Consider the following 27,673-nt stretch of genomic DNA (forward strand, 5'->3'; position numbering starts at 1 on the left):
CTCACTCATTCCATCACTGGAAGCCTGTATCTCCCAATTCCCTTCATCTGTTTTTGCCTGTTCTATACCCTACCCCAAACCATCAGTTTGTTTTTTGTATTTATGGGTCTGTTTCTGCTTTTTGTTTGTTTGTTTGTTTGCTTCTTTGTTTAGCTTTTTAGATTCTACATATAAGTGAAATTATACAGTATTTGTCTTTCTTTGTTTGAATTATTTCACATAGCATAGTACCTCTAGGTCCAACCACATTGTCCCAAATGGCCAAAATCTCATCCTCTCTAATGGCTGAATAATAATATACCACTGTACATATACATATATTAAATGGTGCATAATTTTAAAAGAACAGACTATGAATGACTTTACACCAGGAAAGACAATCAGAATGATTACCTAGAAAGGAAAAGGTAGTGTAGGATAACTGAATTATTATACTATTACAAACTTCAGTAACAACAACAAAAAAACTCCCATGAAATCACAGGTTAACACTAAGCTTTAAAAAAAAATTGTTAACAACCTGATAAAATGGATGATTAATTGATTAAAGGGAAAGAATCCTACTTAAGTTCTTGGAAAATATGTTCTAACTTTTAAGATTTCAGGCACGCTGATTCAGGCTCTTTCTCCTTCTAAAACCAGAATGCCAAATGACTGATCGAAAGGCAATAAAAGCAATTTAAATTTGAACATCACTTGGTTCAGCAGAATACTTCTGTTGTCCCAGTCAGCAATATATTACCTCCCTACAGGCAGATCCACAGAGGAAAGGAAAACTGTAAGAAGAGAATGCTTGGGGATGTGGAATCAGAGAGTGGGGAATCAGTACGAGGAGGCACTAGTGAACACCACCAGGTTAAGGCTGCCCACTTCGCACCTGTCACCATGACAGGAATGAACTTTCAAAGGGACCCAAATTCTTAAGGCCATCACCAAGGTCTCCTATAATTCTGAGGCATTTTCAAACTGTTAAGAGGCCCATTTAAAATAAGCAGTCATATTTTTAAAAATTTTGATGACAGGTATGACTTTATGATTTTAACAAGAAATATTACTGATCACTTTGGAGTTAAATAAACTGGAATAGTGAGAAATTATTTCCTTCCTAATCTGTCCTGTAATAGGTATGTTTAGAAAAATTTAAGTTTTATTAAAGTAAAACTGATATAGGATAAACTTCCCACATACAAAGTGCATGCTTTGTAAGTTCTGAAAGATGTATACACCTGTGAAATCACTGCTATGACCAAAGAAAGGAATATACACAACCACCATCCAAAAGTTGCTGGTGTCCCTTTGTCATCTCCTCTGCCTTCCCTTAGTAAACTGGCCATCAACTCCCACCCTTGAGGCAGTTTACGTACCCCAGAACCTCCTGAATGAAGGGGAAGGTGGGTTGACTAAAGGACCCTGAAATTTTATACTGTGAATCTTTCTCCCAGCCTTCCCCAAAGGGGACTATGGCTTCTTACTGGAGGAACTGTTCATTGACGAAAAGGAAACCAGATTTTCTGGGGACTACTGGATTCTGGCTCTAAAGGGACACTTATTCCAGGAGTCCCAAACATCATGTGGCCCACCAGTCAGAAAAGGGGCTTCTGGAGGTCAGGTGACCCATGGAGTTTCACCTCCATCTCATGGTGGCTTCAGTGGGACCCTGACTCCAACCTGTGGTTTTCTCCCTAGTTCCAGAACGCATAATTGGAGGAGACATACTTAGCAGCTGGCACAATCCTCATACTGGTTCCCTGACCTATGGACTGAAGACAGTAATAGTGGGAAAGGCAAAAATAGAACCCATTAGAACTGCCTCCACCTAGGGAAATAGTCAAACCAAAAGTAAGATCAAGTTCCTGGGGGACTGCAGAGGTTGGTTAGTGCCACTATCAGAGACTTGAAAGATGTAGGAGTGGTGATTCCCACCTACCCCTTGCATATTGGCCTGTACAGAAGACAGATGGATCTGGAGAGGACACTGGAGTACCATGAATTTAACTAGGTGTGGACTTCAACAGCAGTGCTATACCAGATGCGGTTTCATTGCTTGAACAAATTACCACCACCCTGGCACACAGCTATTCATCTGGCACATGCCTTTTTTCTCCACCACTGTCCGTAAGGCCCATGGAAAGGAGTTGCTTTCGGCTCCCAAGGCCAGCAATGTACTCTTATGCCCTCTGTCAGGGGTATTTCAACTCTCTGGCCAATGTCAGAAATTACTTTGTGAAGCTCCTGATTGTCTTTCTCTTCTTCATCGCACTGATCTCTTATACTGATGACCTGATGCTGATTGGACCTGGTAAGCAAGTAGCAGCAACTACTCTAGACTGGGAAGACATGTGTAGGTCAGAGGGTAGAAAATAAATCTAACTAAAAATCAGGGACCTTCTAGGTGAGAGATGTCTAGGGCTCCAGGGGTATGGGATACTATTTCCAAAGTGAAGAATAATTTGTTGCATCTGACCCCACCTACAACTAAAAAGAGGAATGATCTTTGGATTTTGGAGGTCATACATTCCTCATTTGGGAGTATGACTCCAGCCTGTTTATCAAGTGACCGAGAAGACGCTGTTGAATGGGGCCCAGAACAAGAGAAAGCTCTGCAACAGGTCCAGGCTGCTGTCCAAGCTGCTCTGCCACTTGGATCTATGTTCCAGCAGATTCCATAGTGCCTGACATGTCAGTGGTAAATAGGGATGCTTCTGGAACCTCTGGCAGGCCCCTAGTGGTGATTTACAGTATAAACCCTTAGGATTTTGGAGCAAAACCGTGTTATGTTCTGCAGATAACTACTCTCCTTTTAAGAAACAGCTCTTGGGTCTGCTCTTGGGCCTAAACAGAGACTAGACACTTAACTATGGGTTCCCAAATTCCATGAAACCTGAGATACCCATGGCTATTATCTGTCAGCAGCACTCCATCATCACATGGTGCCTGAGTAGGTCACGAAGGCACCAGAGAGTTACATGAAAAAGCAACCCAGATGCCCACTTCTGTCTCCTAGCCTTTATCTATGGCTTCATGGGTTGTTCCCTATGATGGGTGACAGAGGAAGAGAAGACTCAGGCCTTGTTTACAGATCATTCCACATCATCTGCAGGCACTACCCACAAGGGGACAGCTGAAGCAGGACAGCAACCTTCTGGCACATCCCTTAAAGGACATGGTGAAGGGAAATCTTCCCAGCAGACAGGATTTGGATGTTCATTTTGCTTGGAAGGAGAAATGGCCAGATATGCAATATTTTAATGACTGATGGGCAGCGGCCAATGGTTTGGGTGGATGGTCAAGGACTCGGAAGATTAGAATACTGGTGACAAGCAAGTTTGGTTGCCAAAGATATTTGAGTAAGAGGTATAAGGATAGAACTCTTTGAACGAGGAGAAAAAGGTGGAGATATTTGTGTTCCATGTGGATGCTCACCAAAGGGTAACCTCAGCAGGGAGGATTTTAATAATCTCTTATAGAATAGGATGATCTCTTCTATAGATACCAGTTAGTCCAGTCCAACCTTATTATCACGCAGTGGGCCATGACCAAAGTGGCTGTGGTGGTAGGGAAAGATGTTAAGTGTGGGCCTAGCAACCTGGACTTCTGTTCACCACGACTGACAGGGCTATGGCTACTGCTGAGTGCCCAATCGACGAGCGGTAGAAACCAACACTGAGTGCCCAATATGGCACCAATCCTCAGGGAGATCGGCCAGTTACATGGTGACAGGTTGATTACATGGGCCTGCTTCCATTATGTAAGGGGCAATATTCCATTCTAACTGGAAATAGATGCTTACTATAGACATGGATTTGCTTTCCCTGCATGCAGTGCTTTTGCCAAAACTACCATCTGTGGATTTAAGGAATGCTTTATGCACTGTCATCGTATTCTATGCAGCATGGCTTCTAATCAAGGAACTCTCTTCATAGCAAAAGAAATGTAGCAGTGGGCCCATGCTCATGGAATTCACTGGTCTTACCAAGTTCTCCACCATCTTGAAGTAGCTGGCTTGACAGGACAGTGGAATGGCTTTTTGAAGAGACAGTTACAGTGTTAGCTAGGCAACAAAATGTTGCAGGGCTCTAGCAAGGTTCTCCAGGAGGCTGTAAATGCTCTGAATCCACATCCAATGCATGGTGCTGTTTCTCCCATACCAGGATTCACAGACCCAGAAATCATGAGGTGGAGTTGAGAGTTGCACCACTCACTATTACTCCCCAGTGACTCCCTGGCAAAATGTTTGCTTCCTGTTCCCATGACTTTATGCTGTGCTAGCCTAGAAGTCTTAGTTCTAGGCAAAGGAATGCATCCACCAAGAGACAAACAATAAATGAGTCCATTGAGTTGGAAATTAAGACAGCCACCCAGCCACTTTGGGGTCACCTCCTGAATCAATAGGCAAAGAAGGGAGTTCTGGTGCCGGCTGGGGTGATGGATCCTCACCACCGAGGGGAAATTAGACTACTTACTCCACACTGAAAGTAAGGAAGAGTGCCAGAAATACAGCAGATCCCTTAGAGTATCTACTAGTATTACCATGTCCTGTGATTAAGGTCAACTGAAAACTCTAACAACCCAATCCAGGCAGGAGAACTAAAGGCCCAGATTCTTCAGGAATGACTGACTGGATCATTCCACAAGGTACTTGCTGAAGACAAAGGGAATACAGAGCGGGTAGCGGAAGAAGGTAGTTATAAATACCACCCACGATCCCAAAACCATTACAGAAATCGCTGTATTTCCTCCGTATTTTGTTACGAATATACCTGTGTAGAAATATGTGTGCATAAATCATTTTAATATATTACAATGTCTTTCCTCTCTTATTCCTTTATTATGTAAGATGTGTTGACTTTATATCATGGCATTAAGTATTGTTAATTTTTTATGTAAGGGGTTGGGGCATTTCCTATTGTATGCAGGATAGGAATATCATGTTTGGTATAATTATGACCTTGTTATTGTTTTTATTTGGAGATTAAATACAATTTAAGGAGATGTGCTTGGCTGCCAAACTGACAAGGGGTGGATTTATGATGGTTAATCTGCAGTGTCACCTGACTGGGCTAAAGGTTGCCCAAATTTAACACTGCTTCTGGGTGGGTCTGTGAGGGTGTTTCCCAATGAAATTAACATCTGAATTGGTGGACTCAGTAAAGTAGAATCCTCTTCCCGCTGGGTAGGCTACAACTAATCCCTTGAGGGCCTGAATAGGGAAAAAAAAAAAAAAAAAAAGCAGAGGAAGAGAGGATTCCACCCTTGCTGTCTGCCAGCTTAATAAAGGATGCTGGTCTTCTGCCATTAGACTGAGATTTATACCCACAGGTTCCTCTTATTCTCAGGACTGGGTCTCTGGCTTGCAAGTGGCAGATCCTAGGACTTCTGAGAATCCATAATCATGTGAGCCAATTCCTTGTAATACATTTATATATATATAAATATATATGGTTATTATATTCCTTATAATACAACAAAATAAATAAATTTATATATAGAAGAGAGTTCTGGTGCTGGCTCTACATACATAAACCCGAATGGTTTTGTTCCTCTAGAGAACCCTGCCACAGTCCGGCTCTTTATTTGTAGCCACTCCAGTGAGTACACAGTGGCATCTCCACTGTGGTTTAGTCTGCATTTCCCTAAAGACTAATGATGTTGGTCATCTTTTCACGTGCTTATTTGCCACTCATAGATCTTCTCTGGTGAGCTGTTAAAATCTTTTGCCCATTTCTCAAAATGGAGAATTTTGAGAAGTTTTCAAGGGGAGAATGTTTCCCCCCTTGAATTTTGATACTTCCTTATGTATTCTGGACACCAGTCCTCTATCAAATGCAGGATCTGCCATTTTCTCCCAGTCTGTGGCTTGTCTCTCCACTCTCTTGGTTTCCTTCAAAGAGTGCACGTACTTTTGATGAAGTCCAATTCACCAGTGTTTTCTTTTATGGACTGCACTTTTGGTGTTGTATCTAAGAAATCTTTGCCTAACCCAAGGTCACAAAGATTTTCCTTTATGTTTTCTTCCAGAAATGTTGTAGTTTTAGATTTTACATTTAGGTCTATGATTTATTTTTAATTTTTCTTTGAAGTATTTATTGAAGTTTATTTCTTCTCCCCATATGACAGTGGTTCTAGCATTTGTTGAAAAGACTATGTTTTCTCCACCAAACTGACTTTGCACCTTTGTAAAAACAAAAACAAAACCAGTTGCCTCTGTCTCTATCTAAACAGTTTCTGGGCTTTCTATTCTAGTTCATTGATGATTTGTCTATCTTGATATGAACACCCCAGTGTCTTAATTATTGTAGCTTATAAGCCCAGAAATCAACTTTGGTCTACTTTTTCAAAGGCGATTTGACTATTCTAGGTCTTCCGTGTACCTCTATGAATTTAGGTTGTCAACTCCTACGGGAAAACCAAAGCCTACTTGGGGTTGGGATTGTGTTGAATCTAGAGATCAGTTTAGAGAGAAATCACATCTGAACTATCCTGAGCAGCTCTCTCACACAGGTGTGCTTATCAGTACCTTCATCGAATACCATAGGGGGTACCTTCTGCAAGTCTCCAAACCTCTCTCTCTGACTCTGCCCTGCAAGCGCTAGCTGCCTGGGGCTTCCCAGAATCCTAGATCAACCTCAACTCTGCCTACGCATCCCCTCCCTGCCCTGCAGCTTGGCTACTCTCTAAGGCTGTCAGCTGGGCAATCAGAGGGCTCACCTCGTTGATTTTCGTTTCACTGGCCTTCACTGCTAGATGTTCAGTGTCTTCAATACTGGTGTTTCATGTATTTGGCTCATTTTAAAAACTGTTTCAGGCAGGAAAGTTAATCCAGTCCCTGTTATTCCATCTTGGTAAGAAGTGGAAGTCTCAATTTTTAATTTTTAATGTCAAATCTGTTCTCAGAGTTACAAAATTCAAGTAAAAACAGGACAAAAACATAACTAGTAATTAGTATAATGTTTTAACACTGTTTGTTTATTTGTTCATTAACTCATTTCATTCCAAAAATATTTATGGAGTTCTGCATGGTAAGCACTGTGCTGGAACATGAACACACTGCCCTGAAGATCAAAGCCAGACGTGCTCCTTGCTCTCACAGAGCTTACAATCTAGTGGGATAGACTTAATCAAATAACTATGAACACAAATGTAACACTGCAATTGTGACAGCTGCTATGAAGAAAAGAATAGGATAATGCTACTACGATATCCTACAGGAGGTGATTTTATGGTGTTTGCTTCTATTGAGCCTATATATCCATGAGTTGAAAATATCACTACTGTTTCTTTATTTGCAAAGGACTTACATTCAGCATACAGTGGGAAAAAAGTGTCCAACAAAGACACTTCTCAATATGCGATGTACTAGGTAAAGACAATATAAGAAGTGCTTTGGAGCACACAAACATTTTGACACTATCCTTATGAGAAGAATTAAGATCTAAATAGGCGTATAAAATATAAAGAAATGTAAATGTTATATATCTACATTCTATATGAATATAAACGGAAATTTACCATTTGAACACTATTTTGTCTATCCTCATTTAAAAAATTATCTTTTCTATCAGCCTTAATTTCAGAAATTTGATAAGTTCCTTTGAGAAAACAATACATTTATTTTATTTTGTTAAGTCTTACCTAGATATCTCAGCTTGGGAATTTTTCTCGCCATCGACAGTGAAAGGAGATGCTCCAGTTAGTAACTCATACATTAGAACACCTAAACTCCACCAGTCAACTGCCTATAAAACAATAATGTCATTTCTATAAGAAAGTAAAATGAACAGAATAAAACTACATGTTTGAAAAATATTTTAACAAAAAGATTTTGTATCTAGCTTTCTGTGTAAGTATTAAATGAAGCACGTGCAAGAAAGACATTTAGAAACAAATATCCCAAGTATTCTCAGGGTAGAATTTAAACACAGCAAAGTCAATCAAGGGGCTGAAAGTGTTTTCATTATTTCCTAAATCATTAAGTAATGGTTTTACTTTGGTTAATTTTTAAATACATAATTTAAATTTTTAAGTAAAACCTTTAGACTTACGATAGGAAAAAAAGGGAGCACTCTGCATTTTTATTATTTAGGTTCAATAAATATTATGAAATTCCTTGAACTTAAAGGACAAAAATGTTTAAAAATCCCTTCTAAAAGTATTATATTTTCAGAACCACTTAAAACAATTCTTCTTACAGAAACTATCAGTATATCTTCATTTGTGTGACTCTTGGTTCGGGGAAGCATGAAGATACTTAAAATAATATAAAATAAAATGAGATCTGAATTGGAAACCAACTTATAAATATAGTTACCTGAACTGAGAGCATAGTAAATTATACATAATTTAAAGAATCCTGATATATTGAAAATTAGTTATTTTATAATTAGGCAAATCAAGATTTCAGTATCTGTTGAGTACATAAGCTTCTATCAATAAGATATTAACTGGATGCTAAAATTTTTAACCCTGCTTCCAAATTTCAGGACAAAGGTTTCAGAGAGACAATGCGAAATTTATGAACTTAGAGCCATTTCAAAGAAAATACATAAGCATCACATATAAAACATAATCAGACAGACTGCAACTGTAAAAGGAACAGTGTAAAGCCAAGTACACTAATAAGCACTTTGCATATTGTGTCACATTTAATTAACTCAAAGACATCAAAGTGTTCTGTGACCAGGAAAGAGTATTTATTGACTAGCTATATCCTGGACCTCAGATATGCAGGAGTTGTAGGAGGTTCTATAAGATTTTTGTCCCTAAAGTTGATTACATTAGGTCTTAGAAGGTAATTTTCAAATTTTAACAGTTATAAATTCCTAACAAACTGTTGTGGACAGTAGTTTCAAAGAATACCATGGAGCAAATGAAACCAGCAATTCAGTTATTTTCTTTTTACGAGCAGTTTTACTGCCCTCTAAGTCAGGATCCTCAGAATGTTTTGTGGTTGCATTTGAAGCCAGCTCTTAAGATGATACAGATCAACAATCAGATTCCTAATCATACAGCCTGAAACCAATACCACACCAACTTGAAGAACAGGCTTTAAATATATAATTGGGATGAGCACTGGGTGATATACTATATGTTGGCAAATTGAATTTAAATAAAATATTTTAAAAAATAAATATTTGATTAGTCATTAATAAGGAGACCAAAGATTCTCTACACTTAAGATATCTGGGCTGAATATGTGGGATTTTGAAAGGGGATGAGGGCAAGGGGAAGATGAAGAACAAAAAGTAGTCAAAATTCCTTTTTTGGGGAAAGTTATTCATACAGCAAAAGCACTGAGATGGCACTGTACCTTTTAATATAATAAGAAAATATATGTGTCCTAGATTTTATAACAAAACTACTTAAGACGCTTCTTCTACAGTCTTCATTTACAGAGGGCTGAGGAAAACAAACTTGGACTATCTTGAGTGTAGGATTTTTTTCTTTCTCCAAGGATTGTTACAATGCTTATTTCTGTTGAAGAGGTAATCAACACAGTCTATCTTTTTCCTCTAAAACACTAGGTATCATGTGTTCACGTATGCAAAGCAAAGGAGAGAAAACAATGAAGGTAAGACAATACCAGAACAACGGCTCTATTGAAAAGATTGGACTTAGGGTATTAACTAAGTTCTAATACATATTACAGAGCTGTAAGGAAGTGTAGAACATACCTTGTCATGTCCTGAATCTCCCCCTCTGACAATATCCGGTGCCATGTATTCAATAGTCCCACAAAAGGAATATGCTCTTTCAGCCTTAAACAGTCAAACAAAAAGGCATTTGATTTCAAACCACAAAAGTGACAAAAAAAAGTATTACCTGTTAGTGGTTGAGATACACCCCAGTAGAAAAGCAGTGGTAGAATCCACTTGACAGACTATCCCCTTCCACTAGGACACACCACCCCTTATACAGTGAGTCCTGTCTATGAGTCCTTCCCATGACTGACATCCTCCCATCCATCTATCCATCCAGCCACTCACCCGTCCATCCACACACCTGTCCTTCCACCCATCCATCTACCCACCCACCCACCCATCCATCCACCCATCCACCCACCCATTCATTGCTTTTTTTTCAGTATGTGCGTGTATTTCAATTACTGGTTTCTCATACCACTCTTTTTGTAAACTTCGAAACTGTCCTAGTTGAGTTATAGGGCCTGTCTAATATGTTAGTACTTTATTTCCAGATAGGCAAGATTGGGAAAACACTGGGAAACATTAAGTGAAAAAAGAGACCAAATCCTAAGAAGGGAGATAGGGAACCCAAACATGAAAAATGACCCCCCAAAGTTTTTCCTACCTTATTTTGTTTAGATTTGGCACTGCCAATCATATGTTTAGAAATAATGAGCAAATTTGTTTTTTATAAAGACTCTCTTAAAGCAGTTGTGTCTCTTTTGTAGAGCTTTAAAAAGGTCTAGATTTAAAAATCTGAATTTTTAAATGATGTGTCATATGACTCATCTCAATGAAACAAAGGAGAGTATATATCTAAATTATTATACAGATACATTAAATAGGGAAAAAAGAATTCCTCTTTAACAAGATACATTCATATGGCTGTATCTGAAGCTTTTTAAGGCACTTTGGTGCCATCAAAATATTTTACAAAATTACTTTAATGGAAACTTTTCAATTTACACTTTACTCTTCTTCCACCAGCAAAGTTTTAAGAAAAATACAAATTCCCCTAATTTACCAATTTCAAAAGTAAAGAACACTACTCTAGCAATGTTATAGAATTAAGTAGAAGACCTTTACTTTATTAAGGGAAAGTTAAGCCAGAGAAAATAAATATAATAAATTTATTTAAACATTTTGGTAACAAATGTATTAAAATTACTTAACTATAATATATATGTTATATAATGATAATATAATTAATGTTACATAATTCATTTCTTTCTTTTTATGCTACACATGCTGAAACATTACTAGTCCCTAGAAACTAAAAGAATTTACTTATGCTTATATCTGCATAAAATCTTTTTTGTTACCTAGCAGAATGTTATTGAATAGCTAATATAAACCATATGTTAAATGCCATTATCTCTCTGCTTCATCATTTCAGTACCAAGTGGTAATTTTGTATCAAACTACTGGAAAAAATGAAGCTAAATAAAATTGATTCCGTTTAATTTCCAAATAAAAAGTAATGAATAATAACTTTATTAGACATGCTTAGAAAAAATGTGTATATTGGGAAGCATTCATCTATTTACTGAATTATTAAAAATACTACAAAATTACTTTCAAAAAACCCCCAAACTTCATAAAACCAGTTTTTTTAAGCTAATATACTATTTATTATGCCATAGACTTTTTTTTGGATAAGTAAAAATCACTGTGTTGCTGATGTACAGAATCATGAAAATTACTAAGTCACAGTATTTATTATTTGATCTCATCTTTAAAAGATACCTTTAAAACATTATATCCTAAATCAAGTTTAGATATACTGAAAAAAATAAAAATAATTCTCCAAACTGGTTTAGGAGTAAAAAGACAATGAGTTTTGATTGATAGCTTCTCTAGATTTTATTTATTTAGAAAACTAGTCTTTTTTTTTTTTTTTTTTTTTTTTTTTAGCAAATATAAACTTTCACTTCCATCTACAGGCAGCTCCATGTCACAAACTATTTTGAAATTATACATATTTCCTTGTAAGTATGAGACAATGATTAAACTTTACAAGCTGAGGATCATGGAAGTATGTACCCTCTTCTTCAAAATACTGGATATTCATATGTTTAGTGTAAAGAGGGCATGAAACACATAGATCTTACCAATTACTAGAAAGGTCTGATAGTCACTACCAATTCCCATGTCTTCTGTTCTCTGACAAAGAAAACTATGCAGCTCAGTTCTTGATTGTCTCAACAGAGGGGAAAGCTGAGAACCACAGTAAGTCACAAAGAGATATTGTCCAACTTCTCTGTGTGATTTTTGAGCTCTTGTACTGGGTATGAAATTATAAATGATTTATATTACTTTTGAAATTTCCTAAGAAATTTAAAGATGTTTTTCTTTTTTTTTAAAGATTTTATTTATTTATTTATTCATGAGAGACCCAGAGAGAGAGGCAGAGATATAGGGAGAGGGAGAAGCAGGCTCCACGCAGGGAGCCCAACATGGGACTTGATCCCAGGACCCCGGGATCATGCCCTGAGCCAAAGTCAGGTGCTCAACCACTGAGCCACCTGGACGTCCCTTAAGCTTCCTTTTAATTCACTTTAGCTTCTGTTTTGTGTTTGTTTGCTGTGGTTTTTCGGGTGGAGGTGGTGGAAGGGAGCAGGTAGTATCTATATTAGTAAATATCTATTTGACTGAAATTCCAGGAGATAGAAAAATTAAAGCTTAAGAGTTGGGAAATTCCTGTTACTGAGAAATAATAGTGAACAAAGCATTTCTTACATTTCTGTGTTACTTTAAAACATTGCCATTTTAGCCTCTTGCAATTCTGTATCTGCTTCCTCTTCCTCTGCCCTAGTGGAAGTGCTACTCCCTCTGGGTTTTAACTTATAGTGTATCAGCCTTGATTTTCCAAGAATTTATCCTTTATTTGTAAATCTATCCCTAGTTTACTTTCCAGTTTGTGTTTCTCTGCCAAGGAAGATGCATGTCATCTGGACTGAATACTGCATGACTTTCAAATAATTCTACCAAGAAGATGAACTGATGAGGTATGAGAGGGGAAGGTGAGTAGTGGGAGCAGGAAAGCTTTCTAGGTAATGTTGTATGAACTATGATATAAAAAGGATAGGATTATATAGCTAAATTCTATTGTTTATCATTTGTTCAATATATCTTTATGGTAACATTCTTCTCAAGGAGGCAAGGCAATCAACCTATTTAGCATTTAAATCCACACTACTTTATACACAACATTACTGATCAAAGCTAGCACAGAATCAAAAGATTGTGAATGTTAAAAGATTGTGAAAGATTATTCAAGAATTTCCTTGAACATAAAAATGGTAAAAGTGGTGTGTGTGTGCCATCCTGGCAGATAATACAGAGTATTCTTGTGTGCTAAGTGATCAGCTGATCAAGGAGGTTTCACTGTTCCTTAGAGAGAAAGATCAGATAGCACTGGACAAAAAAATGATTTCCTTCCAAGGAAGAATCCAAATACAAACTCAACTGTCAAATTCTTAAGCATTTTTCAATAAATACTAGATTAAATCATTCCTACCTTTTATTTGCCAATGTTTTATTCTGATCTTATTTGCTTATGATAAATTTGTAAGTTAAATATAAACTTACTTTCCATCTGTATTTTTTCCCTATCCTAATTTTACAAATATCACAACAAATATCTAGAAATGTTTGATTTTTAAACGAAGTTAATATAGCACTGTTAATCATCTATGACTGTGCCCACAAGAAAGAAGGGAATCCCTAGATGCCAGCCATGAAGAGAGTGCAGAAAACCAGTGAGGTAGGCATATGACCTATGCTTTGTGGTAGCTGCACAAAGGGAAGGTCTTATCTTAGAAAACAAACACATAAATATTTCCCCTTGTGAAATCAAATCCCAAGGCTTATGCCTCTTGGAGATTTGGGGCCTGAATTTACTCTCTCCATAGTATGGGCAAGTGAGAAAATCTGGTCAACATGGTGCTACTCTGGAACACACAACAGAACCAGAGAAATTTCCGCAACCTAGCTGGACCAGGGTTCATGTACACACAGCCCTGGAATCTCAAAATTACTAAGTGAACTGGACTCCCCAAACCAAACACAAGAATTATCTGAAATACTAGAACAACAATCTATAAAAGATTGATATTTTATAAAAGATGAAAGACATTAAGGAAAACCATAGGGAAAATTAGAAAGATATGAAAAAGCAAACAGAACTATATAAATGAAAAAAATAGAGTAATGAAAACCAGACTGATTAAACAGAGTAGACACAACTAAAGAGAGAATCTGTAAACTAGAAGATACATTTGAGAATATATTGCAAAAGTCCCAAGGAAACTAAATAAAAATATATTCACGGGTGGCAAATTCCTATTTCTTAACTTGAGAGATGGTTAAGAAGTGTTTGGCTTATAACAATCCCCTAATCTGTATATTTATTTTGCTTTTGTTTTTATATATGTTTTATTTCAAAATAAAAAGATACACCAGTCTATATAATAGATATATCTACGACAGCTACATTAACAATGAATATGCAGTGCAAAATAAGGCATTTTAAGTCAGAGAGAGTTTATTATTCATTAATTGTTGTTAAAAAGACATCTAAAGGATGTACTTCAGAAATAAATTGAACTCACAAGAAAAGAGTTAAGTTGTAGGAAGCTAAAGTGAACAGAGAAAACAGATAAACATGAGAGAAAACAGAAGCAAGTACTGAATTTATAAAATGAAAATTACAGAATGATTAAATTGGGGAATATAACACAACGTGAGACTAAATAATAAGTAATAATGACACAGAAAATGAGATGGATAATTGAAGTTAACACATTCTACGTTCTTGTAGTGGTCATAACAATTACAGACATAATATAAGTTAAAAATTTCTGGGTAATAACCACTAAAAGAATAAAAATAGAGTATATATAACTTCTAGACCATTAGGGAGAAATGAAATAAAGAAATCCTAATAATCTAAATAGGAAAGGAGGGGGAAAAGCAAAGAGAAATTATGATAAAGAGAAACACATAGCAAGATAAGAGAAATAAGTAAAAAATATATCAGTAATCATAATATACAGATTTAACTCACCAGTTAAAAGATAGAAACTCTCTGGATCAAAAACAAAATCCAGCTATATGTTATTTACAAAAGGCACACCTAAAACATAATGACAAAGAAATATTGAAAGTAAAGAGATGGAAAAAGATATATCAGACCAGCCTAACCAACAGAAAGCTGGAGTATTTTTATTAATAGCAGGAAAATAAACTTTAAGGCAAAAAGGATTATTAAAATTAGGGAGAGTCATTATGTAATAATAAAAGGAACATTTCACTAGGGAAATAATACTATTCCAAACCTGAATACCCTCAATATTTTTTGAAAAGTCTTTAACTATATAAAGCAAAAATGGAGAGATCTTCAAGTAGAAATGGACAAATCCACAACTGTAATGAGCATTTTAACATATCTCTTTTAAAACTGAACAATCAAGCAGGAAATAATTAGTGAAGCTATAGAAGATTTGTATGATGTTTATGAGAATACACAAAACTTTATATAACAGAGAATACACAATCATTTCAGGTATACATGTCATATTTACAGAAATTAACCATGTAATAGGTCACAATGCAAATATAAAGTCCACATAAAGAAAATCATATATAGTTTGTTCTCCAAACAGAAAGCAATAAAATTAGAACTCATTTACAAAAAGACAACCAAAAAATCCTATATATTTGAAAACCTAAAAATCTATTTCTAAGTAATTCATGGCCCAAAAAAACCACACAACAAATATTAGACTATTAGAATAATAATAAACATGCCATATGTTAGAACCTGTGAGATATATCTAAAGCTGTTCTTAGAAATTTGGTTTCATTAAAAATTAAATATTAGTGAGCTGGAGGTCCAACTCAAAAGTTTAGAAAAGGCATACCGAAGAAAAACTCCAAAAAGTAAAAGAAACAAAGTAATAAAGGAACATAATCAAATAAATAGAAAAAATGAGGAGCTTGACAAAAGTTATTTCTTGGAAAAGACTAATGGGCAAATTTCTAGCAAACTGACCCAGAGATAAAGGAGGAAAGTTACAGATCAATAATATTAGTAATTTAACAGGAAACATTACTACACTCACAATAGAGATTAAAAAATAAGTGAATTCTATGAACAACATGATGCCAAACAACTTTAAAAAGACAACATATATCATTTTCTTTTTTTTTTTTAAAGATTTATTTATTTATTTATGAGAAACACAGAGAGAGAGAGAGAGAGGCAGAGACACAGGCAGAGAGAGAAGCAGGCTCCATGCAGGGAGCCCAATGTGGGACTCAATCCCGGGTCTCCAGGATCACACCCTGGGCTGCAGGCGGCACTAAACCGCTGCGCCACCGGGGCTACCCCCCCACCTTTCTTTAAAGATTTATTTATTCATTTTCTATAAAAATATAACTTGCCAAAATTGACTTAAGAAGAAATTGAAAACCTAAATGTTATTATAAATATTTTTAGAGAACTATGTAAGTATTTGAAAAGCTACTCACACTTACCTATAAAGTGGGAAAAAAAGGAAAAAAATATACACCCTGATAGTTACAGAGGTGCAAATTCTGTTGTATTTCAACAGAAAAAATCCTATTAATATAACTCAAAACACTAGGTGATTAAAGAGAAAAACCGTAAGAATTTCTTTATGTCAGTAAACAACTAAAAACTAAGAATATAATTTATCTATCAAAAACCTAGAGTAAATACCATACTAAATTGTAAAACCCAAGGTACATTGCCTTGAAGTTGAAAAGCAAGAGTACACACAAATAAAAGTAGGCAGAACAATGAAGACAAACTAAACCATCCATCCACAAGTACACACAAAATAAAAATAAAAAGAATCACAAAGATATAATAAAGCCATCATTATTGACATAGTGGTTCTGATTTTATTCTTTTAATATAGTCATCTATATAAAAAATCCAAGTGAATATGTAAATTAGTGGAGTATGAATTCAGTAACATTACTATTTACAAGATCAACAACATTCCTATGTGTTGCCTCAAAAGTCATAAATAGTCTAATTTTGTAGATAGGAATAAAAATTATAAAGTTAATAGAAATGATTATAAGTATAAAGCATTACACAGAAATAAAATACTTTGAAGGAAATAAAAGATAACTAAATAAATGGGAAAGTATGAATATTCATTTATACTAATTGATAGGAAGATTAAATATCCAAAGTTCACAGTTATTTCCAAATTAATATATAAATTCAATTCCATAATTTACATGGAGGAATGAAAGATCAGGAATAGAGAATATAGTGAAGAGTCAGATGAAAGGAGGAGAGAATGGTAGGATAAAAATGAAGAGAAAGATCTCACCTTTCCAGATTCAAAACTTATTATAAAATCATAGCCTTTGGGATCCCTGGGCGGCTCAGCGGTTTAGCACCTACCTTCGGCCCAGGGTGTGATCCTGGAGACCTGGGATCGAGTACCATAACTGGGTCCCTGCATGAAGCCTGCTTCTCCCTCTGCCTGTGTCTCTGCCTCTTTCTCTCTCTCTCTCTCTGTCTCTCATGAATAAATAAAATCTTTAAAAAAACCATAGCCTTTAATATTTTTTATTTTGATTCAGAGAGAGGCAACTAGACCCATGGAACTGAAAGAAGAGAAACAGGAATAGAAATGGGCTCACAGGAAATAGACTGTACAGGAATTTAGCATATGACAGAAGTTGCTTTTAAATCAGGGGAAAGACTGACTATTCAATGATAGTTCAGTCAACTAGGTTAATCTATAAAAAGAGATAAAATAAGATCCTCATTTTGTTTTATACACAAAAATTAATTCCTAGTAAGTTAAAATTTTAATGTGCACGGAGATAAAGAGATTTTGCTTTGAAAAATTCGAAGAAATCAACAACCAGTTTTACACCTCAAGGAACTAGAAAAAGAACAAACTAAGCCAAAAGTTAGCATCAGGAAAGAAATAAGCAGACCACAAATAAATGAAACTGAGAATAGAAAAGCAATAGAAAAAATTTTTGACAAAACTGAGTTGGTTTTTGAAAATAACAAGACTGGCAAAATCTTAGCTATATTTATTTTAAAAAAGAGAAGCGTCAAATAAGTAAAATCAGAAATAAAACATGATATTATAAGAAGTTACTATTAGCAATTATACACCATAAAATTGGATAATCTAGAGTGGATAAATTCCTAGAAAAATACAATTTATCAAGACTGAATTATGAGGAAATAGAAAATCTAAACAGACACATAATCCGTAAGGAGATTGACTCAACAATCAAAAACTTTCCCCCTAGAAAAGCTCAGGATCAGATGGCTTATAGGAAAATTCTAAAAAAAAACATTCAAATAAGTAGTAAGTCCAAAAAAACTGAAGAGAATACTTCCAAACTCATTGGATGAGGCCAGCATTACCCTGATACCAAAGCAAGAGCTACTGCAAGAAAATTACAACTTTATATTTCTGATGAAGACTGATACAAAATTCCAATGAAATACTAGCAAACCAAATTCAATAGCACATTAAAAGGTTATGTAATATGACCAAGTGAGGCTTATTCCTGGAATGTAAGGATGGTTCAAGATTTGAAAGTCAATCAATGTAAAACCATATTAACAGAATGAAGAACAAAAACCACATAATCACTTCAATTGATATAGAAAAAGCATTTGATAAACTTCAACATCCTTTCATGATAAAACCACTCAACAACAAAGAAGGAATAGAAAGAAACTACCTCCACATAGTTAAAGCCATATATGAAATGCCCACAGTAAACATCATACTCAATGATGAAAAACTCAAAGCTTTTCCTCTAAGATCAGGAACAAAAAAGTAAGGCTGTTCTTATCACTTCTATTCAAAACATCACTGGAAGTCCTAGGTGGAGCAGTTAGGCAAGAAAAAGACATCCAAATTTGAAAGGAAGAAATAAAATTATCTTGCTTGTAGATGATATAATCTTACATGTAGAGAACCCTAAAGAATCCATACCAAAAGACTTAGAATAAGCACATACAGCAAAGTTACAGGATACAAGGTCAACAGGGATCCCTGGGTGGCGCAGTGGTTTGGCGCCTGCCTTTGGCCCAGGGCGCGATCCTGGAGACCCGGGATCGAGTCCCACATCGGGCTCCCGGTGCATGGAGCCTGCTTCTCCCTCTGCCTGTGTCTCTGCCTCTCTTTCTCTCTCTCTGTGTGACTATCAAAAAATGAAGAAAAAAAAATAATTAAAACAAGGTCAACATACAAAAATCACACTTCTTTACACTAACAATGAACAATCTAAAAAAAAAAAAAAAATCAAGGGGAAAAGATCTCATTTAAAATAGCATCATGGGCAGCCCCGGTGGCGCAGCGGTTTAGCGCTGCCTGCAGCCTAGGGCGTGATCCTGGAGACCCGGGATCCAGTCCCACGTTGGGCTCCCTGCATGGAGCCTGCTTCTCCCTCTGCCTGTGTCTCTGTCTCTGCCTCTCTCTCTCTCCCTCTCTCTGTCTCTTTATGAATAAATAAATAAAAAATCTTTTAAAAAATAATAAATAAATAAATAAAATAGCATCAAGAGGGCAGCCCGGTGGCTCAGAGGTTTAGCACCGCCTTCGGCCCAGGCGTGATCCTGGAGACCCGGGATTGGAGTCCCATGTCAGGCTCCGTGCATGGAGCCTGCTTCTCCCTCTGCCTATGTCTCTGCCTCTCTCTCTGTCTCTGTCTCTCATGAATAAATAAAAAATCTTTAAAAAAAATAGCATCAAGAATAATAAAATGCTTAGGGATTAATTTAGCCAGTAAGTCCAAAGACCTGACAATGAACACTACAAAATATTCTGAAAGGAATTAAAGAAGATAGAAATAAAAGGAAAAACATCCATGGCTCATGGATTAGAAGACATAATATTGTGAAAATGTCCATCCTACCAAGAGTAATCTAGAGATTCAATGTAATTCCTATCAAAATCCCTATGGCATTTTTGAGCAAAAATAAAAAAAATATTAAAATTCATATTGAAATCTCAAGGGACCCTGAATGGCCAAAACCATCGTGAAAAAGAACAACAAAGGTGGCAGGCTCACACTTCCTGATTTAAAAATGTATTACAAAGCTACAAATAAACCATAAAGCTTTGTAATGAAATTAAGACAGGCACAGAGAATGATGGAACAAAATTGAGAGCCCAGAAATAAACCTTATAGAGCATTTGGTCAAATGATCTTCAACATAGGTGTCAAGACCATGCAATGAGCAAAGGATGGTCTCTTCAACAAATGATGCTGGGAAAATTGGATAGCTGCATGCAAAAGAATGAAGCTGGACCATTACTTTACACCAAATACAAACATGAACTCAAAATGGACTAAAGATCTAAATGTAAGACCTTAAAGTATAAAACTCCTAGAAGAAAAAGTAGAGGGAAAGTTTCATGGCACTGGATTTGGCAATCATTTCTTGGGTATGATACCAAAAACATAAGCAACAAATGCTGACAAACGGGACAATATCAAAGTTAAAACAAAGTGGAAGGACAAACAGTGAAAAGACAACAAAGTGGAGGGAAAACAAAGTGGAAACACAACCTACAGAACAGGAGAGAAAATTTACAAATCACACATCTGATAAGTGGTTAATATCCAAAATATATAAAGAACTACAAACTCAACAGCAAAAAAGCAAATAATCTGATTAAAAATTAGGAAAATTTCAACATTCTTCCAAAGATGATAAGCAAATGGCCAACAAGCATATGAAAAGATGCTCAACATCACTCATCATTAGAGAAACACAAATAAAAACTATAATGAAATACCAGCTCACACTTACTAGGAGGGCTGCTATCAAAATAACAGAAATAATAAGTATAGGCAATGACGTGGAGAAACCAGGACCCTTGCACCCTTATGGTGAGAATGTAAAATGGTGTTGCCACTATAAGACACATTAAAGACTTTCCTCAAAAAAATTAAAAATAAAATTATCATGGTGAAAAATAAATAAAACAAAATAATCATAAGATCCAGCAATCCTATTTCTGGATATATACCTAAAAGAACAGAAAGCATTATCTCCAACAGATATTTGTATGCCTAGGTTCACTTCAGCACTATTCACAATAGCCAATAGGTAGAAGTAACCCAAATACCCACTAGCGGATGAATGGATAAATAAAGTATGATATATACGTATATTATAATATTATCTAGCCTTGAAAAAGAAGGCAATCCCGTCACATGCTACAACATGAATGAAACTTGAGGACATTATGTTAACTGAAGTAAGCCAGCCACAAAGATAAATACTATATGATTCTACTTATATGAGGTATCTAAAGTAGTCAAACTCACAAAAACAGAAAGTCAAATGGTGACTGCCAGGAGCTAGGAGGAGAGGAAACTGGGAAGTTGTTGTTCATTGGATATAGAGTTAAGTTTTGCAAGATAAAAAAAATTCTAGAGAACTGTTGCACAATACTATGAATATAGTTAATACTACTGATATTCACTTAAAAATAGTTTAGATGGTTTATTTATTGTAAGGACTGTTCTCAGTAAATAAACTAAGCATTGTCTGTAAAAAAAAAAAAAAAAAAGTTTAGATGGGGCAGCCTGGGTGGCTCAGTGGTTTGGCGCCACCTTTGGCCCGGGGTGTGATCCTGGAGACCTGGGATCAAGTCCCACGTCGGGCTCCCTGCATGGAGCCTGCTTCTCCCTCTGCCTGTGTCTCTGCCTCTCTTTCTCTCTCTCTCTCTCTCTCTGTCTCTCGTGGATAAATAAATAAAATATTAAAAAATAGTTTAGGTGATAATCTTTTTGTGTATTTCACCACAATTTTTTTTGAATAATCAAAGAATGTTAATATGAAAAGACCAAGTTGATTTTATTAAAATGTCAAATCTGATGATGGCAAAAATACCATTAAAAACAAGTGAAAGACTTGGAAAAGAAAATATATAATTACAAATGATGGGTATATAGAATATTTAAAGAACTACAGAAACCAGTAATATCAGGAAAAACCTGCAACACTGAGAAAACACAGAAACCTAAATGTATCTCGACAGGAGAATGGATAAGTAATAAGAATATTATACAGGAGCTAAATGAATGAAACAGATTCATATTTATCAACTTGGATACATTAAAAATAAGTCAAATAAAATACTTTTGCATATGATATGCCACTTATGTACATTTTAGGAACATAAGCTAACACTAATATAGTTTATGGATATATACCTATGAAGTAGAGGTACTAAAATAAAATTAAATTCAACCCACCATCTACTCTTTGCCTGCACTTGTTAAGCTAAATGTGGCTGGAGTAAAACAAAGAATCAAGTTGACCAATTTCATTTTAAATCCATGACCAAGACCCTCAAAGCGGGCATTTAATGCTGCCCAGCAAACACACTGATTACCTAACCCATTCATTCTCCATGGATGTGGCTGCTTATTTTATATCTTTTTCTTTCTCCTCAAACTCCAATGTCTTCTTTTCCTTCCTCACTTTCAGTGAAAACATAGAAGCAATAAAAAACGAAACCAAAACAAAATAAAAAACCTTCTATCACTCCCACTACTGCTTCCTAACAGCCACATGCATCTGGGTCCTCCAACTGACCCTTCTTTCTTCCTAAAGATGCACTGACCAAGCCATTAGCTAAGGATGACCTCCCCACTTGTACACTGAGTTTACTTCTCCCAAGGTCAGCGTTCCAGCAATCTTCCCTCTTCTCTTCTATCATTATTATATTGACCCCTACACTTCCTCTCTAGGAATGTGTCAACAAGCATATGACATCTGTCATTTCTCCCACCTTAAAATCAAAAGGCTTCTCTGAACCCCACTTCAAATCCTCTGCTATTCTCCCCAACACAATTTCACTATTCCTTTTTACAGAAAACCCAGAATTGCCTTTAGTTGCGGAGGACAATACATCTATTCCCAGTCTCTTTCTCCTGAGATTTAAATTGAGCTAATGCTCAATCTCTAGTCCTCATTTTATTTGACCTAACAAGAGTATCTGACATGGTTGATCATGTTCATCCTAGAAACATTTCTTCACTTGGCTTCTAAGACAACACACTTACCTATTTTTTCCTCAGCTTGCCACTCCCCTTTCCCCGGTCTCCTTTGCTGGCACCTCCTGCTCTTTTTATTTGGAGTAGCCCGGGGTTCAAAGCTTTGTCCCTTTTTCTTTTCTATCTGTACTTACTGTGTTGATATTCTTCTCCATTTTCACAATTTTAAATATTACCTCTATACTGGCAAATTCCAAATTTACATCTCTAGATGAGACTTCTCCCTCAAACTGCAGACTCAGATCTCCTCCTGTCTACCGGACATCTCTGTAAGTCTAATAGTCATCTCAAACTCAAGCTGCTCAGATGCACTCTTCTACCTACCTGAAATCTTTCTTTCCATCAGAAGCCCACCCCATGTTAGTTGATAGCAACGTCATCCTTTCAGCCACCCTGGCCAAAACCCTTAGGGCTCCCTTGATTCCTCTTGCTCTCTCACACCCCACATCCAAATCATCAAGAAATTTCATTATCTCTAATGTCAAAATAGATCTAAAATCTTACTACTTATTACAACTTACTCTGCCACCCCATGGTCTAAAGCATTACTATTTCTTGCTAGGATTAGTATAACAGTTTCCTAACGGGTCTCCATGTCTCTAGACATGTCCCACTATAAAGAATATCATGCTTGGCAAACAGAATTACTCTTCTAAAATAAGTCAGATCATCTCATTTCTCTACTCAAAACTCTCCAGTGGCCCCCATTTCACTAGAAGAAGCCACAGTCCTTACAACAGTCTTCAGTGTCTTGCATGATCTGTACAATCCTTCATCCATAGGACCACCCCTGCGCCCTTACTTCCTGGTACTCTGAGCCTCACTCACTCTAAACACTTAATACTTGTAATCCTTATTGTTCCACACATAGCCCGGGTATATTCCCACCCTGGATCTTTCACACCAGCTGATCTCTCTGCCTAGAAATCTCTTCCTTCAGATACCGATATGGCTCACACTCTCACTTCGTTCACGTCTCTACTAAATGGTCACTTTCTCAGCAAAACCATTCCTGAATCTGATTTAAAAGTGCAATTTTTTCAGGCACCTGGGTGGCTCAGTGGGTTAAGGGTGAACTCTTGACTTTGGCTCAGGTCATGATCTCAGGGTTGTGAGGTTGAACCCTGTGTCAGGCTCTGCACTGGGCATGGAGCCTGCTTAAGATTCTCTTCCTCTGCCCTTTTACCCCATCTCTCTTAAAAAAAAAAAAAAATGCAACCTTTTCTCACCCTAATACTCCCTATTTCTCTTTGTCTTCTTGTAACTTACCATTATCTGACATATTTCATACATATCTTACTTATTTACTAGTTATTGGCTGCCTCTCTGTCTAGAGGAGGGATTTTTAACTATTTTGTTCATTATTAGATTACAACACCAGACAGAACAGTGCCTGGATGAATCACAGCAGACACATTAAATTGATATTTGCCAAATGAGTGGGGGAAAAATGCAAAATGTTTACAACTGCATATGTGAATAGTGGGTGCACAGATTTTGTTATATAGCATTTTTTATATTTTTATTATGCTTAAATATTTCATAACAAAAAATGTAAAAAGAAATTAGAAGATATAAACACTTATTAATCATATTTATGTAATGTCAGTTAATATTTCAGAATATTTTTTGCTAAATTCGCCTAAAGGGTTTGAAAGTCTCTGACAGTTAGGCTTGGGTCTTAAGTAATTTTTCATTTTTTCTTGGAAAATAGATAAAAAATGATCTATTTTCAGATTAATACATTCTACATTAATATAGAATGTGACTGCTAAACATAATTTTCAAGTAAATAAAAATGATATGCTTTTAACCTGATTTGAACAAATGGAATATATAATAGAAGTTTCTTTGAAAACAATCTCCACTCAAAAGTTGTTCCTGCTTGCCCTGTGATGACATTTACATTAAACTTGCTCACTGAACTTGTACATTGAACCTGCCTTAAAATAAGAAAGAGCATTACAATAAATCTTACTAGAGCCAATAATTTCTACCGTAAGAAAGGTTATAAAGGAAACCTGTGAGGCAGACATCTGAGGGCAAAGCCCTGCTGTCTCCCTCCCCTCCACCCATCCAAATGTGAGGGATCTACTCTGATATCTCGCAGAACTTTACAAAAAAATGGCTGAAACTAATGTGCTACCATCCCTATATTGCGTAATACTGTTTGAGTAGAAGAAAAATTGAGGCAATGGAAAAATGTTCTGACTAGTCTCTGGGTCTCCTGTTTTCCCAACACTTCCATCTTAACGTTTACCCTAAAATAACTAAAACTATCCAAAGTCACTGGTTTGGTGAATGACTGGTAGGATTTATTTACAGAGACCTAATTACATTCCTTAGGAGCATATGCAAATGAAAAGAATTGTGAACACATGTCATGAGTCAATCAAGAAGGGGACAAAAGTAATAAAAAGCTGCCTTAGAGAGTAATCTGATTCCTAAAGCAAACATGCTCTTAATGGATCTTGAGCCTCACCCAGGCATCTTGAGATATGTATGTCACAATAGCAGAATACTGCAGATAATATTATTAACGAGGCATTTATTAAAGAGAGGCATAATTTAAACTTTCCTATAAATCAGAAAAGGAGAGTAACTTAAGATTCTCATTTGTATATTTTAGTTTTGCTCACAGTAATCTAAAATTTAAACAATATGTCTACAAGCAGAAACTGATATTTACTGCTTCACACTTTAGAACATACTTTCATGAGCATCAACTTATTGTGTGATACGATGATTCTATACATTAGATACGACAGCTATTATTTTACAGATGAAGAAACTAAGACTGAGAATGGATAATGACTACGTGGCTTGCCCGATGTTACACAGACACAAAGTGGAGAACTGAAAAAGATCCTCTTCCTTCAGTACATGTTCTATCCACTATATACAAAGGCCACTAAAATATTCCAAAAATTAATTAATGAATAATATCATCTTAGCTAAGCAAAGGTATTTTTCTATTTTCTGAAAACAGAAAATAGTCTCTAATCCATAGGCTTTTCCTTTAAAGTATAGCTCCCAAGACAATATGTTATAATTAGTTTAGCTACTTCTATCTTAAATGTTGGGGACATTATTTTTCTAGTTTTAGTTAGCTATATGTAGACTCACATTAATAATCTGTTGTGATATTTTTAAGTGTTCAATGTGAAATTACGAAAAGACAGGATGCATATACCATATGTAAGTACACAGTAACTAATAGGACATTAATGTATCATTTTGACATTATTTGTTAATAAACAGGTAAAAACAGACCCCCTTTAAACATTATCTTTAAGTCTTCAATGTTAAAATTATATACCCAATATCTAGCAGACTGACTCATAGTAGGAACTCAACAAACGTTTGCTGAATTATATTCTCAAGATATCTTAAGAAGGACACAGACTAGCCTGCAAATAGTGATTAATATCTTCTTTGATTCTCAGAATCTCAAGGGATTTATCAATTCTATGACCGAGAAAAGAACATATCAAAAGTATCAAACTTGTAAAGTGTTCATTATCATATAAAAGATTTTAAAGGTTTCTAAAATAAATAAATTTTATACTGTATACAACCTAGTTTAGCAAACTATAATTCTAGAAATAATTATATGACTGTTTGACAAACACCTCTAGAATACACAGGCTCATTAGGGCAAGGAATTTGTTATGTTCACCACTGTATTTCTAGGGTCTAGGATAATACCTGACACATAGTACTCAAATAATATTTGCTCAATTATTAAGTTAATGAATACACTCAAAAATGAATATTACACCATGAGCAGAAACTTTTAACTATTTTAAAAGCATATGTTTTTTATACTAAGTAGATTCCTAAAAATTCAATAGAAATATATTTCCCAGACCAAATGAGGCCAGAATTTATAACACACAAAACTGCAACACACTAAAAGAGAAGAAGATTTGGGTAGGGGAGGATTAGTTCAGTTCTGAAAATGTTGAGCTCAAGGAGTCTATGAGAGTCTATTCAAATGGAAATACACTACAAGGATCTTTGGACCTGGAGCCCAGAAGAGAGGTTGAGGTTGCCATACATATCCTAAATATGTATGGCACCAGCATAGAGAGAGAGAGAGTAGAGCATAAACAGAGAAGAGTACTTAGTACTGAACTGTGAGGAACCCTTGGGTAGAAGAGGAAGAGCCTGCAAAAGACAGTGATAGAAAGTAGGAAAACCAGGGAGTGTGGTGTCATAGGAGCCAAGGCAGGAGGCAATATCCAGTTCAACATTACAAGGTGGTCAAGTAAGAAAGGACTAAAAAGCACCTAAAACTGAGGTCAACAGTAACCTTGACAAGACTTATAGTCCATCAGTAGGCATGCAAGCCAAACTGGACTAGATGAAGGAGTGAGTGACATGTGGGTAAGTAAAGAGAGTGTGTAGACAGATACTGACAGAGAACAAAAGCACAAGAGCTGGAAGGGAGTATAGAATTCTGAGAGAGATTTTATCTATTAGTCAGTCAGTCTGTCCATCCATCCATCTCTCCATCTTTAAAATTTTAAGAAAGGAGAGACGAGGCTTAAATGGTGACAAAAGGGTCCAAAAGGAAGAGGAAGAAGAGGAGAGAGGTCAGCTGGAGCTAGGGCTATAGAATCTCTCTATAAACACTGGGAACCAAGGAGGAGACTCCTTAGACTAGAGTTTAAACTGAAAACCAAGGAGATAGAATAGGGATAGACAAAAAAGAAATGCATTCCAGGAAAGACAGTATTTTTGATATAAGTGAGTCAGGGAGGCATGTGAAACCAAAAAGGAATGCTAGCTAATCAAAACAGGAATATTTTTAAGGTAGAAAGAGTCTAGGCAGGGAAACTTGCTGAATAGGTGCTGGGTGTAATTAGGGGAGCAAAGGACCACTAGATCCC

At 36.0% G+C, this 27,673-nt stretch overlaps 1 protein-coding gene across 4 annotated transcripts in view; it reads right to left on the reverse strand.

The window, feature by feature from the left end:
• RPS6KA5 (ribosomal protein S6 kinase A5) overlaps positions 1-27,673 on the reverse strand; it is a 170,355-nt gene that overhangs the window by 34,226 nt on the left and 108,456 nt on the right. For 2 of the 4 annotated variants that reach the window (XM_038545557.1, XM_038545556.1), the window contains 2 exons: positions 9,672-9,755; positions 7,633-7,736 (listed from right to left, as the gene is read on the reverse strand). In XM_038545557.1, the coding sequence (XP_038401485.1) occupies positions 7,633-7,736; positions 9,672-9,755 (188 nt within the window). Of the gene's footprint in view, positions 1-6,708; positions 6,833-7,632; positions 7,737-9,671; positions 9,756-14,748; positions 14,818-27,673 lie in introns of those variants that run through there. The other 2 variants (XM_038545558.1, XM_038545559.1) reach the window with 2 other exon arrangements.

Source organism: Canis lupus, chromosome 8 (assembly GCF_011100685.1).
Source record: "Canis lupus familiaris isolate Mischka breed German Shepherd chromosome 8, alternate assembly UU_Cfam_GSD_1.0, whole genome shotgun sequence".
Taxonomy (NCBI): domain Eukaryota; kingdom Metazoa; phylum Chordata; class Mammalia; order Carnivora; family Canidae; genus Canis; species Canis lupus.